General features: G+C 40.1%; 1 protein-coding gene across 1 annotated transcript in view; it reads right to left on the reverse strand.

Annotated features, from left to right (window-relative positions):
* Window positions 1-15,607, reverse strand: part of UBE4B (ubiquitination factor E4B) — a 121,823-nt gene that overhangs the window by 37,852 nt on the left and 68,364 nt on the right. The window contains exons 9-16 of the mRNA XM_052653490.1: window positions 10,435-10,576; window positions 8,899-8,999; window positions 7,788-7,902; window positions 4,485-4,568; window positions 1,556-1,612; window positions 735-851; window positions 538-636; window positions 52-165 (exon numbers count right to left, since the gene is read on the reverse strand). Coding sequence (XP_052509450.1) covers window positions 52-165; window positions 538-636; window positions 735-851; window positions 1,556-1,612; window positions 4,485-4,568; window positions 7,788-7,902; window positions 8,899-8,999; window positions 10,435-10,576 — 829 coding nt within the window. The remainder of the gene's footprint in view (window positions 1-51; window positions 166-537; window positions 637-734; window positions 852-1,555; window positions 1,613-4,484; window positions 4,569-7,787; window positions 7,903-8,898; window positions 9,000-10,434; window positions 10,577-15,607) is intronic.

Consider the following 15,607-nt stretch of genomic DNA (forward strand, 5'->3'; position numbering starts at 1 on the left):
TTAGATGAATGAATTTAACCAATAAATAAAAGCAGTCTTAAGGAATCTTACCTGCATCTGTGCTTTCTTCATATTGGCATTGACGACAGCTGCCATGTAACTAAGAGCGGCCTCACGGGTTTCACCATTTAACAAGATACTATGAAGGATCTTGAAAAGCTCTTGCTGAAATTCATTTTATAAGGAAAGGAAAAAAAACGAAAACTTTGTTTAAAAAACAGTTCCTTTCTGACTTCGAGGAAAGCTAAACTCCTTCCCACTTTTCTCCTTGCCCACGTCCACTCATTGTAAAGAACTTGACTACAAGAACATGAGCAAAGTCCACATTCTACTGTGTCCGGAGGATCGGCATGAAAGCAGAATGTGGAGTGGAGGAGGGAAGCAGTTGCAGCTTTAATAAAATAGTCTCTGCTATTTCCTTTCCAGGATAGGAACAAATTACCTGAATTACACTGCAATTACCCTCTAACTGTGCTGCTTTTAACTTCCGGAACTGAAAACATATTCATCTTTTGGATTCATTTTCTGAACACCTACCCTTCCCAGCTCCAAGTAATGCTGCAGCGACTGGCTCACCACTCGAGTGTTTTCCAGGGTAATAGCGGGCCCTGAGAAATATTTTTCCACCACCTTCGCCTGCAAAGAGAAAGCAGAAATCCAATCCACATATGATGTACATTTGGGAAGGAATCTGAACATAAGAGCAGCAAGGTGCAAGAGGCTGCTACACTTACATCATCTTCTGCAAAGACGGAGAAGCTGAAGAAAGCCCCCAAGTACGAGAGTCTCTGCAGCTCCCGCCCAGAGCCAGGGCTTAAAGACTTAGGCAACCACAACGGCAAAGAAGCAACCTTTGGGAGGAAAACAGAAGAGGCCAGTGGGAGGAAAACAGAAGAGGCCAGTGAATCAGCAAGGGAGGTAAACTAGAGACAAAGGGAGTTTCAAGCAGCCAGCCTGTTCAGTGGTTCTTAGCCACCGGCAAAATGGCTGGCATGTGACCTCCAAAAACACAAGGGTCACAGATATGTTAGGATCCCAATTCATTTTTTCTCATTTCAGATGGAGGAAAACCCTCTACATCTTTACAAGATGCCATTTCTTTTGTTTGTTTTGACCCCAGGGCATGGGGATCCTAGTTCCCCAACCAGGGGTTGAACCTGCATCCCTGCATTGACAGGAGGATTCTTAACCACTGGACCTCCAGAGAAGTCCCTACCAGATATCCTTCTCATTCCTGTGTTTCAAGATATACTTTGATATCATTCAAATGAGCCATTGTTCAAAGGACTCAAGGAAATGTTTCTAATAGGATGTGTTATTCTAGCTACACAATACTTACCCCCTAAAAAATCACAAAAGAAAGTAAATAATGTCACCCCGGGAAATAATGGGTGGGACAACAATGTAGCAGTTGAGAGTCACCCGCATGGATGACTCATACCCACATCTCACAAAAAATCTCTCAAGAGAGATTTTTCAGATACCATTACTTAAGGACTCTCCTCTGTGCTATGTGTTCACTGAAAACATGCAAGCCCATCGGGGTGGCACTTACCAAATTGCACACAGGGTGTGTCTTTCCAAACTTGGTTTCACAGAGCTCACCTAAAGCCTAGAGACAAGATCAGAAAAGGTCATTTAAGTGTATTTCATCCTAAACTGACTGCCGTGTGTATCGAGACATAGCTTTAATGCTGCTATAAATATGTATGCATTCCCAACAAAGTACTATACCTTCAGTGCTCTTCTGATGCATAAATACATGCTTGTTGTTAAAAAAAAAAAAAAAAAAAACTTCAGATAAACGAAGTTAAAAAATGAAACTAAAAATCACTCATGAACTTTACCCTCAGAGATAACCTCTTATTTTGGCTACCAGCTTTCCAGACATATTTTTAACATATACACATAGAGATAAATTAGTATATTCTTAAATGGTTTTTTTATTTAACATCTTTCTACATCAAAAAGATATGTGTCATAACACTAGATGGCTAGTCCTGCCAGTATTAAACAGGGTTATAAACAATTAAAATTTAGTAAGTTACCACATCCACAATATAGTTGAAAGTATTCTTTGATTTCAAGATCCCTGGTTTTTTGAGAACCTCAACATTTTCCTCTGGGAACCCGATCATTCTCATGTTAGAGAATCAGGAAAAATAGTTTTTAGGCACATAAACGCAGCTTACTATGCCACAGTCATACTAAAACCATTTTAACAGTGAATCTTAATTCCCTCTGTGATTTGGACGTTTTTATGAACGCTGTTAAACCAACCGCTGGAAGCTTCTGAGTCAATGCATGCAGGCATGGACACATCTCTGAGAAAGAAATGTTCGCCTTGCCCGGAGCCAGGTTCCCAACTTCAGCTGCACTGTTAGGATCACCTGGGAAACCTCTGAAAGGCCAATGCCAGGCCATACCCTCACTACACCTCCAAAGAACTAAATCACAATGCTTGAGTGTCAGGTAGAGGTATTTTTAAAAAGATACCCAGGTGATTCCAAGGTACAGCAAAGCTGGGATCCACTGACCTATATAGGATAATGACCGTGATTCTTTCTGATCCTAGCTCCAAGGGTTTTCCTCTTCCTGACTCTGATTACTGCCCTTTCTCTCCTGCTGCACAAGTACCAATAATGGCACAAAATAAAACTATTGTCTGTCATAATGGAGGCTTTTGTCTTTCAACCCAGAACATTTTGTTGATATCTGACACTAAAAGCTCCTTACTGAAACATTAAGCTAATTCAAACCACAACAGAAAAGCCAACAATTCCAGGAGGGAATATTTACATAACACAGTCATAATTCATGTGAACTGAAAGATTTCATCACTAAACTCAAATCATCAGATTATTCTACTTCCTTTTATGTGCCACAGACAGAACAATGTATGAGGATTCATAGAATTTCTTGGGGAACCTGAGTAACATGTGCAGTGGGAAGAATGCTGACATAAATTCATTCAAAATTATTTTTCAGACCACGACTTCCTGCCTCACTTTCTACTTCTGCAGCGTTGTGTTAATGTTAAGCCTCTTAGGTCAGTTTTGATTTTCTGAAATAGATAAATACATTTTTGTGTTCACATTGACCTTGGTGTAATATCTGATTGTGTTGCTGGGGTCCTGATTTTTGCAGTAGATTATGAGCACTTTTGAAATGTGGTGCTAGAGAAGACTCTCTTGAGAGTCCCTTGGACTGCAAGGAGATCAAAACAGTCAATCTTAAAGGAAATCAGTCCTGAACATTCACTGGAAGGACTGATGCTGAAGCTGAAACTCCAATACTTTGCCCACCTGATGTGAAGCACTGACTCACTGGAAAAGACCCTGATGCTGGGAAAGACCGAAAGCAGGAGAAGGGGACAATAGAGGATAAGATGGTAGGATGGCATCACTGACTCGATGGACATGAGTTTGAGCAAGCTCTGGGAGCTGATGATGGACAGGGAAGCCTGGTGTTCTGCAGTCCACAAGGTCGCAGAGTCGGACACGACTGAGCGACTAAACTGAGCACTGTGTGGAAAGGCGCCTTGTCTCATGGGCTCCTGTGTCCCCTGGCTGGCATAGTGGGGGCCCTCAGGAAGCAAAGGATTAACGGCAAGATGGAATCAAGTCAGTAGAATGAGTAAAAGGAACAGAAGCAGCGAAACACATTAATTTAAACAAGGCCTTAATTTACATAAAGTTGTATTTATTCCCAGAGTTAACTGATTTAATGTTTTGATATTTTTCCTTCATACTTTTAGAATGAAAATTATTCAGTAAGGCTTCAAAGTACTTTTCTCACAAAATTTTAAAGAAGTAAATTCAGAGAAGAAAAAAGCCTCTTATTTTCTTTCTGGTGGTAATGTTTTCATGACAGTGGAGACCCTTGGTGAAAATCCAGCCGAAAGTTCTGTCCACAATTTACGCTTGCTCTAAGTGTCTGCAGGAGCTGAGAAGATCTGGGTTTTTCAAGTAAAGTCTGAAAGGAAGTGCACAGCCTCAGAAAATAGGGAAGATGAACAAGAGAAATCACTCAGTGATTTTCTGTACAAAGTCACTACATAAAAAAATTATATTTCTTTTCTTAGTTTAACTCTTTTTAGTTGCATTTGTCTTAGTTCCTTTATTTTTCCCCCTAATTAACAAAATTTCATCCCAAATACATTATGCTCATTGCTAGGACAATCAGAAGGTTATCACCAATGATTAAGGTGAAGCACATTCAAATGCCTCCATCACTGACTCCTGTCTAGGACTCTGATGGTGCAATAGGTACCATGCTGCTAACTGTCTTTACAGACGCATCTCACTGCTCAACAAACACTATGCATGGCCAATACAACGCTTTCACATTTTACATTTGAAAACAAGGCTGATCGAGGACCTGGAAGAGAAGTGGACGAGGACCTGGAAGAGAAGTGGACGTTAAAATCATCTGGAAGAAAAACATCAACTGAATAGGTTATAGAAAAAAGAACAAAGCTTTACCATGAGGGGGTATTTAAAGTAGTCACTATCCAGGGAGCACTCTTTGGCAGCAAGAGCCAGGCCTTGTAAAATGGGGATAAAGATCTACAAGACAAAAAAAAATCATAAATGTAAGTTTAAGAAAATGCATGTCAAATAAAGTGCCCAATCTGCAAGTCCAGGCATTTGTACAGCTTCCCCAAAGAAAGGCTGTTTTCAATAGAAAGGAGCCTAGAATCCAGCCACAGGGTGTTGTTTTGTCTTTTCGCAAGGCTGAAATCCTCCAGAAGAAACAGGTTTTGGTGAACCCTAAACCTCTGACAAGACTCCCTGGGATTTAACAGAAACTCACAATTTTGGAGTTTGCTCTAGGACTCTGCAGGGCTCCCTGCTCCAATCAACTAAACGCTGCACATCTCAGCAATGCGTATGTTTCCAATTACCAAGCATCTACAGCCTATAAAGAAACTGGACTCAATGTTCCAGCATTTTCTCAACTCTGTCAACATTTTAAGAATTTTTTTGTTGCTATCCCCATATCTACATTTAATTCTTTCCATCTTTCCTTGTTTATTATGAAGAGAACAAGAAAAACAGACCAACAATGGCTGTTATCTCAACTTTAATTATGTAGAACAAAAACATGGTTGGTAAATGTTGAAATTAAAAAAGAAAACTGTATTAGAATGCCTTAATTCCATAAAAGGTGTAACTGATACAGTAACCTGGTGTCGGAACTAAGGGCAGTGAAATCTGAATGTTTAAGTTCATCATTAATACGAGGGCACAGGGACACCCTGCAGAATCTGCTCAGCACAGCCCATCTTTAACTTTCACAGTACACTCACTGAGCAGCACATGCAGCGAGCTGACTGGGATTCACAATTAATAACATTAAGCTGATAATGTTGTAAATAACAGCTGACAGTCTGAATATCAAGGAACCAAAAACAGGAGTTGCTAAAAAGCAACTAGAAAAACTTGAAAAATTCTCTTTCCTTCTAATTTCATCCTGTTGTCTGGAACACCTGTGTCATTTAAGGAGCACAGTATTAAAAAAAAGGTGCCCTGTGTTAGAAAGTGTCTTGAGATAGCAACACATCTCTTGAAGATAGATCACTCTAGTTCTTACAACTCAAACAATCAGGGTAGAAGTAATGTGCTTTCGTAAGTGAGCTAAAAGTGGAGACCTAACGCTGAGGTGGAGGGGTGGGAAATGCCAAAGAAATAAAGGAAAAAAACAAACAGTAGTTCTAGAATTACCAAAAATAAATTTCACTATTGATCACCTAGAAAAGTCTTTTTCCCCAGGAATGCTATTAAGTAAAACTTGGGCACAATTTACAACTAGCAGTCAAAATATTACTAAACATGATATTTTTTCAAATATCAAACAGACTGTCTGTGTAACTTAACCATTTTAAGTAATTCTATTTTCAAATAAATACCTCCCAGCACTGATAAAAAATGCTCCAAGTGTTCATCACCAACTCTAAATTCTAGCTGTTTATTTCTGTTTATCTGTGAACATCTCAAACATTAAAGGCAGAATGAAATTTCAATCCAAAGATTTAATAATTCAGATCTACCACAATCTCAAGACAAAAAGCTAAAATGCTGTTTTTCAGGTCAGCAACTCCACTGCAGGCATCCCTGAGGAAAAACAAATGGTGACAGAGAAGATAAGACAAGGGATCAGAATTCTGTGGTTAAAAATAAACAGGTGTGCGGAGACTGCACAACATTGAGAAGGTACTGAGTGCCACGGAATGGGGCACTTTAGTGGTTGATTTTATATTACGTGAGTTTCACCTCAACTAAAAAAAAAGAGGTCATTTCATAGCTTCTATGTAAGTTTCTCTATGAATAAAATAGTATAAGGTACCTCTTTTAGCTGATCCCTGGGCTTTTATAGTTAAAGCTACTCTGGATTCTTCAAATGATGTCTTTTCAAGCAGAAGTATTCTAATTTATGCATATTACACATAAAGCATAATGTATCACTTCAACCTTCCAATACAGCTATGTATTTTCATCAAGAGTTCTCTTAACTTTCTAGAAGAGGAAATCTCACTATAATGCCTGAAATATTCCTGTAAGTCAGTAAGACCATCATCTAAGATGTTGTTCAGTCACTAAGTTGTGTCTGCAGGCGATAAATTCCAAGTATGGAGCACGCAACACAGACTGGAAGTTGCACTGCTGGATTCTTCTTTTACTAGTATTTTGAAAACATACTTCCGGAGAATTCAAAGGCTTTAAGATGAATAGTTACAAATAATATTAGGTATTAAAAAAGGCCAAAAAGAATCATATCATTTATAGCTATTGTCTCTCTTATTCCTTCTAGAAGCAAAAAAAGAAATCACCGAACAGCAAATTGTAAGAAAGTCATAAACACCGTTTCATCAAGGGAAACAGCTCTGTGCAATTGCTGTGGCAAAGTGCTTACTTTACAACACAGGCCACAGGCCAGTAATCAACATTCATGCCAAAGTTTCACCTTGGAAAAAACCTTTGAGACTAAATTTACTAAAGTGAAGTGAAGTGAAAGTTGCTCAGTCATGTCCGACTCTGCGACCTCATGGTGTCCATGGAATTCTCCAGGCCAGAATACTGGAGTGGGTGAGCCGTTTCCTTCTCCAAGGGATCGTCCCAACCCAGGTCTCATGCATCACAGGATTCTTTACCAGCTAAGCCATCAGGGAAGAAACCTTTGAGACTAAGTTTACTAGCTATTATTAAGCTTTATTATTAAATATTGCATATCTTCATTTCCACTTGACTTTACACAGTGGGATACCAAAAAACATATGGATACTTAATGAATGAAGTAACCCCTAAGATCTGAGATATCATTTCCAGGCCAATAACAAGAAGACATTCTATGTGACATGTGGACGGCTGCTGAGCTAATCAGCTAAATCAGCTAGGTCTCTGATTTAATATTAATCTTTTTTGTAAATTCATAGAATTAATTTTTAACACTACTTACGCACATCATGTCTTATACTATCTCTTGGTAGTGTTTTAAAAGCTTGAAGTCAGAAACAGGACCTTATATTTCTTCTAATCTCCTAAAGTACTTGGCACAGACTGTGTTTAAAATATTTTGATGCTTGACTGATGAGCTGAAATGGACACATGATTTGAACAATGCAGCTGTCAATCTGATCTCAAGGCAGGGGAGCGCTCTCTGAGCAAATAACGTGTGTATGTTCAAATTCTGGAACCCAAGATTTCAATATATGCTGTCTCTAGAAATCTACCTTGGCAGAAAAGCTTCTAAGCCAAATGTTTCAATAGTGAATACACAAAACCTACCTGCTTGAACACTTCTTCATCCTGGTGAGTGGTTCTCACCAGCTCCTGGATGAAGCCATACGGGAGGTTCCTACACAACATGTACGGCACTAGGAAGGACGGCTGCTGCAGGGACCTGCGGATCCAGAAAGTCAAGGGCTCTGATGAATCAACTCATCACTCAGTAACTACAGGACACACAAAATGCCATGCGGCTGACAATCACAGGTCAAGCTTCAGATCTCCCAAATAGGCCACACGATAGATAGTCAATAGTTGAGGCAAAAGATCACCCTTTTCACTGTTAGAACAATCACGTTGTGGGCTCTTCAGTGAGGAGTTACAGAAAGTTGCAAAGAATGCATCTTTCTCTCCATATGGCCCTTTAAGAATAAAGCACTAGAAAAACCAAAGTACTGTTATGTCTCTTTTATGCCTCATCCAATACAGGGAGGGGGGAGATTAGCAAGCTGAAGACTTCTTTAAGCTCTTATTAACTCTAACCATGGGGATAGTGTTTTTAGTACATATGTATCTTTTTTTCTTTTTTCTGACACATTTCAAAAGTGGTTATGATACAGAAAATAAGACAAGGTGATCCAGAATGAATAAATACTGCAACTGTGCCAATTTTCCTTCAGATATTTTTCATAAGAGAAATGAAATACAGAAATGCTCTTTTATTAAACTTGAAACTTTATGGGATCCTCCAAACAAAAATTAATAATGTAGGACATTGTGGGTGATCCCTATATTACCTATTCCACCACCATTCTTTATTGCTGGATAACAGAAATTGATTGTATGACACATGGAAAGTGAGGCTCTGTATTTTTTTTTCCAAGTATCTGTACTGCTTTCAAGCAGCTGCTTTTAAACTAAGTGAGTAATTTCTTACCCCAATGTCAACACATTTCAACAACACAATCTATTGCAATAAAGCACATGAAATGTTTTATTTTCATAGTATCTTAGAGAAACAAAGGGACCTCAGAGACCATCTCGTCAACCGTTCATTTCACAGACGAGGAAGTGAGCTAGGCAATGTGGTGCAACATGGCTGGGCAGTCTGTGTCCACGGAAGGAGAGGCCCTCTCGCTGCAAACAGCAAGCACACATTGGTTGCTCATACCTTGGCTGTGTGAGGGACCCCTGGAGTACTAATGCAGTGTGGGATATGCACTGTGAGCGGATGTTGCTCAGAAGCTGGCTGACTGCTGGCTGGCTGCACATCTGCAAAGACAGGTTGGGGTGAGGACTACAAAGACAAACAGAATAATCCCACACAGTTAAAACCTGACAGAAGAGTCAGAAGAGATGGCTGTGCAGGAAAAGGCATCTTTTTCTCTTCCTTTATTGATGATGAACAAACTAGATTAACTGCATCATCCAAGCATACTGCCTCTGCTAAAACCTACAGTTAGAGAAGAAGCAGAGGCTTGAGGTGACCACGCAGGGGTTACAAAAACAGGCCCACTCTCTTTGCTTTTGCTAAGGTTAAGTGCAAAAAACTCCAAGAGGCCCTTTACAAATATGAACTAACATGTAGAGAACTGGATTAATTTCTAATGGAAAACGAGAACTAGAAATGAATGGGGAAGGAAGGGAGATAAACTGGGAAACTGGGATTGACATATACACACTATATGTAAAACAGATAATAATAAGGACCTACTGTATAGCACAGGGAACTCTACATAATACTCTTAATGACTTACATGGGAAAAGAATCAAAAAAGAGTGGATATATGTGTATGTATAACTGGTTCACTTTGCTGTACACCTGAAACTAACACAACATTGTAAATCAGCTATGAAAGTGAAAGTGTTAGGTGCTCAGTCATATCCAACTCTGCGACTCCATGGACTGTGGCCCACCAGGCTCCTCTGTCCATGGGGATTCTCCAGGCAAGAATACTGGAGTGGGTTGCCATGCCCTCCTCTAGGGGATCTTCCCACCCAGGGCTTGAACTTGGGTCTCCAGTATTACAGACAGAATCTTTACTGTCTGAGCCACTATATGTCACTGAAAATTTAAAGGAAAAAAAAAAATGAATGAAAAGGAAACAGGATTGAAATGAGATATTCATTCAGAATGAAACGGTAGAAAAAGTGTAGCTTTCTGAGTTTAAACCAGCTTCTCAATTTATGTGACTCTGGACAATTATAGGTAACCCCCTTTTATTCAAAGTTCACTTTACGCTGCTTTGCTTTTAGGGAAGACCAACGGTAGTATGTATTAGATCCCTGTGAGGTGCAATGAAAAAAAGATAATACTTATATTACACCGGCCTAATGAACAACTGTGAAAACCTAAGTTCATGGAGACCTAGCAAAGTGTGTGATGGTTGACAGGTACTCTATAAATGTTTTATTATGATTACAACAGACTATGAGAAGTTATCATAGTGTTAAGTCATTGGTGATAGTAGCATTTGGCCCTGTCACGTCTTCCCTCCACTAGGACATGAGCTCCAGAAGCACTGGGATCTTCATCTGTTTGGTTCATTAATCCAGCCCAGCTTCTACTGTAGTGCCCGACCTATGACATGCTCAGTAAGCACTGTACTGATTGAAAAAATGAATCTAATTAAGGGCTTAGAAAACAATTATTTATCCAATATATAGCCAGGTTTTGTGGGTTTTAAGTGAATCTATTTCATATTACCTTTGGTGCTTTTTTTTCCTCTATTCCAACTCGGTCAAAACACTCGATGAGGTAGTTCAGCATGTCTGTCTCCTTGCACGTTTCAATGGTGAAATGGTCGCTGTAGGAATCCCAAGTACTTGCCCCACCAGAGGCTCCCAGACTTTGGAGAAAAGAAAAGGGATGGTTTTGATCTGTTCTCAGTAAACCACATGACAGAGCTCGCAATGCTGTAGCAGAAAGCCTGTTAGGGTCCCCGCACCCAGGACAAAGCACAGACCCCATGCGCCTGCGCCTGGAGCTGACTGCTGGCTTCACCCGCTCCAACAACAGAGTCCAACAACAGAGATTTTTAGGAAACATTATATTGACCTAAGAAGAAAGTCTGTCCAGAAATCCAGCATCTCATCTTTTCAGGAACAGCACCTTACAAATCCAGGAGGACTAAGAACTGGTACTAAGCACCAGGAATTTGAAGGGATACCACACATATGTAAATCCAACTGGCCAGCTGTGCTCAGGCTGACTTGCAGGTTAAAGCCAGCCTGTGCTGTTAGGCAAGCAAAGTCTTTAGGAGTGAAGTTACAAGGGACTGACAAAACACCCCTCCCTCCTTCCTAATGTCTAGCACACATCTCAAAGCCTTTATGCAGCATTTGGCAACAGGACCAGAACTTAGGAAAACTGTCCAGTTAGAAGGAGACATGAAAATATTTGTTATCAATACAAATTTTCCAAAACGTTTAGTGAAAGGGACAAAGTAGTATTAGTCAAAACAAAACAAAAACCCTGTGCTAGGAGTATCCAAACTTGCATTCTATCCCCAGCTCTACTGCGTACTTGTTACTTGAACCCAGAACTTCCATCTCACCTGCACTGAGGTTAAGTGAAATCATGTGGAGGTGCTTTCTCAAATACAGACAGGATACAATGGGAGGGCCCTGTTTCTATTAAAACTATTCTCTGAGACCATTATCACGAGGGTTGCTGCTGCTGCTGCTAAGTCGCTTCAGTTGCGTCCGACTCTGTGCCACCTTGAAGACAGCAGCCCACCAGGCTCCCCTGTCCCTGGGATCTTCCAGGCAAGAATACTGGAGTGGGTTGCCATTTCCTTTTCCAATGCATGAAAGTGAAAAGTGAAATATAAGTCACTCAGTCGTGTCCGACTCCTAGCGACCCCATGGACTGCAGCCTACTAGGCTCCTCCGTCCATGGGATTTTCCAGGCAAGAGTACTGGAGTGGGCTGCCATTGCCTTCTCCATATCATAAGGGTTAGCTGTTAGGAAAACAAAGTTTAGATCGATTTATCAATAGGTCAAATACCAAATGTGATGTTCAACTCACAAATTTGATAGACATAAAAGATACAAAAAGATTAACCACGGCATAGAAAGAGGCCAGGAATTTTGAAATGAAGAGGAATGAAAAGATATAAATTTAACTACAGCAACAAAAAAAGTTACATGTGAAAGATGATAAAGAATCTTTGGGATTTGGGAGAATGGCATTGAAACATGTATACTATCATGTAAGGAACGAATCACTAGTCTAGGTTCCATACAGGATACAGGATGCTTGGGGATGGTGCACTGGGATGACCCAGAGAGATGATATGGGGAGGGTGGTGGGAGAGGGATTCAGGGTTGGGAACTCATGTACACCTGTGGTGGATTCATGTCAATGCATGGCAAAACCAATACAGTATTGTAAAGTAAAAAAATAAAATTGAAATTAAAAAAAAAAAGAATCTTTGGAATGGTATTGGAATATTTCATTTAAAAAAGACGAAAACAGGTGGTCCAGGGTTTAAGAATTCGCCTGCCAATTCAGGGGACATTGGTTCAATCTCTAGTCCAGGAGGACTGCACACGCCAAGGGGCAACTTGAGCTATGCACCGCAAGTACTGAAGTCCACACACTCTAGAGCCCATGCCTGGCAACAAGAAAAGCCAGTGCAATGAGAAGGCCGGAGCACCCCAACAAAGGGCAGCCCCCGCTCACCACAACTAGAGAAAGCTCAACCATAGCAATGAAGACCAGGTGCAGCCAAAAATTAAATAAGTGAGTAAATAAATGAAAAGATGAAAACAATGGCAAGGCTTTAAATCCAAGGCTCTCAGGCCAGAGACCTGTAAATCTACAACTTACTTCCTACGCAAGTCTGATAGAGGGAGGAGAGGACAGGAGGTTGAGAAGCAGCCAGTACCCTTCTGACTGGGCAGATAAGGGACCCACCCTCAAAGTGCCGCACCAGAGACAAAGATGGGCAGTCCAGGGTGGGAAACATCAAAAAAAACCCCAAAACAATTAATTCTTGTGCCTTCACATCAGTTAGAGATACACTTCATGAATTAATGTAAGATCTGGCATCTGTTCGTTGGCCAGACAACAGAAAGATGAGGATGGTAATAAAGCAAAGCGAGAAAAAAAAACAAAACCCCCTAACAAGACAGAAAAACCCACCCATAAATACAAGAAGTATGGTGAAACCACAGAAGGAGAAAGGGGGCGAAAAATACTTGGTCTTTCCTGCAGCCATCTCGCTCTCAAGCTATCTGCCATCCTTCCCTCTTCCATCTGAGGTTCGTGACTCCATTCCCTGCACTTCCCAAAGATGAAATTTGCTGATAAAAGCTTCTATATACAGTTTGCTATACACAATTTGCTATATACAGTTAAGGTTCATCTTCCTTTGAGAAGCGCTCACAGAAGCAATGAAAACAGACTTTCCTCATGTTGAAAATGAAATATTTAAACAATATTTCCCTGATAATAAGCTCCATCTTTCTCATGTTTTCATTTCTGAAATGGAAAGCATCTTATATTTGATGTCAATAGGTCCTTGCCGTTTGCAACAAGCCAGTCTAACGCAGTGCCCTTGATCAACAGTGGGAGTCAGCATGCATCGACGGTGGCTGCTGACGGAAACTGGGCTCGGTCCTTAGCCAACACACTCCCTTTCATTTTAACTTAGAGTTGAACACCTCAAAGTCAACCAAAATGCCTTCACAAACATTTTGCAAAGACATGAAAAGACATGATGATGTGTGCAGAGGACTGCCAGGCAAGACAAAGAAAGACATTCAGAATCTATCAGAGAATTTTCAAAGCTGAAAGAGGTTGATGTATGTTGTGATCATCTGTCAGGCACCAAATAACACTTCCAGGGGACTTTCAAGAGAAGAGAAAGAAAGAAATGAAACAGGAGTTTAACCAAATAGTAAACACAGAGTAAAACCCAGTATTCATCAATGTTTCCAAACTATGAGATCAGTCTTAAGGATGCTGAAGTAGATCGCGAGCAAGGCGGTCGGTCAGTCTCACCAGTGCTGGGCATGACTGCCAATGGTCAAAATTGGTTTACAGGGATCTCTAGATTCAAACTCAGAGAGCTGAACTCAGGTTCTAAATGTGATCCTGGAGGAAAAAGGTGTGTACAGTTTAAACACATTAAATTTATGCTATCAACAGACATTTTTAAAAAATGTTTTAAAATACTATTTCATTTTTTCTCTAAAAATGTTGCTACAAAATTCATGATGCCTTTACAACTGTGACATGTGGAATACGACACTGGAAATCTGCCATGTTTAAGTCCTAAGGGTATCTAGAAAATGATACCTCCTTCTGGGAGAATACAGGAACCATTTTCTGATAACTACATCAACAATCCAACTGAATAATGTAATTACTTCACATGATGTAAATACAGTGGAATCCTTCTGAAAACACAAGGAAAATACATCTGGAGATTTATATATGTATCAGATCTGTGCAAACTGAATCTCATTTTAAATGGACCAAAAAACCTAGTTTCCTAAAAGGATTCTGTGGCAGTTCCTTTTCTTCCGTGATGGAAATAATCACTCCACATTTTCTTTTTTAGACGCAGACTTTGGAATGGCTTATTTTCTCAATGCAAGGAAAGGGAGAGCTGGGCAGGGATAAGCAATATAAATCCCCTGAACAAATGTCTGCATTGTTGAAGGCCATGGGGGCAGCACCTTGATGAAACTGATCAAGACCTTGTTTATGTGGCAACTACACCCTCTATAATGCAGACAGGTTTTTAAACAGTCTTTACTGAGTTTATTACAACACTGCTTCTGCTTTATGTTTTGGTTTTTTGGTCCCAAGGTATGTGGCATCTTAGCTCCCTGACCAGAGATCAAACTTATACCCCTGCACTGTAAAGCCAAGGCTGGACTGCCAGGGAAGTCCCCTGAGGGGAGATAGTTTTTAAAAAAATAATATAGAAATGCTATGAAGAGATGAGTATAGATGTCAGAGAGAGGCAGGAAGAGTGCGTGTGTGTACACATGGGAGATGTGTGTGTGTGTGTCTGTACACACAGGAGATACGTGTGTGTGTGTATACACAGGAGATGTAGGGTCCTAGGCTTTGGGTCTAACCCTGTGGGAGAAGGGGAATCATTGCAGGTTGGAGGACAGACATGGTGGAAAGATTCTGACTTATGACCAGTAGAAATAAGAGGAGAAATATCAGTATTTTTCACTGTTTGGTAGTTTGTGCTTAGTCACTCAGTTGTGTCCGTTTGCTAGTTTACTCTTTTTCTATTCACACAGGCTCATGATGTTCAAGATCTAATCTCCTTCACTGAAATATCTAAGCAATGAAAAAAGAATCCCAATAAACAGAAGAAAAAGAAAAATGTCTTTCTAGTCATCAACTTCCTAGGAAACAATAAGAAAACATTTCCTCAGAATAATTACTTTATCTTCTTTTTTCCTCTGTTATCTTTATTACAAGAAAACTCTCATTTCACTTATTTTCATTCCTTCAAGAAGTAGCTCCTTATAACTCATATAGCTTTTTTCAGAGTACTACGAAACATTCCAGAAGGAATGTTGTTTTTCTTTTATTAATCCTTATCATCACCACTATAAAGAATTAATACAGGGCTGTATTTCCCAACTACCTCTCAAAAGATGTACAAGCCTTTGACTGCACTGAGCCAGCAGAAGGGGAGACCAATACAATCCCTGTTGACAGCTGTTTCTACAGCACTGACCCTACTGGGTGAGAAGAAGGTGTTAAAATTGCTTACTTCCTAGTAAATAAAATTCTGAGAAGATCAATTAGACAGGGGGAAAGAAAAAGCTCTTTGCTGATCACCCAAATTATTAAGAATCATTTTTTTGCTACTTCTCTGTTCTGACCCTACGTGCATTC

The sequence above is a fragment of the Budorcas taxicolor genome, chromosome 16 (genome assembly GCF_023091745.1).
Source record: "Budorcas taxicolor isolate Tak-1 chromosome 16, Takin1.1, whole genome shotgun sequence".
NCBI classification, from domain to species: Eukaryota; Metazoa; Chordata; class Mammalia; order Artiodactyla; family Bovidae; genus Budorcas; species Budorcas taxicolor.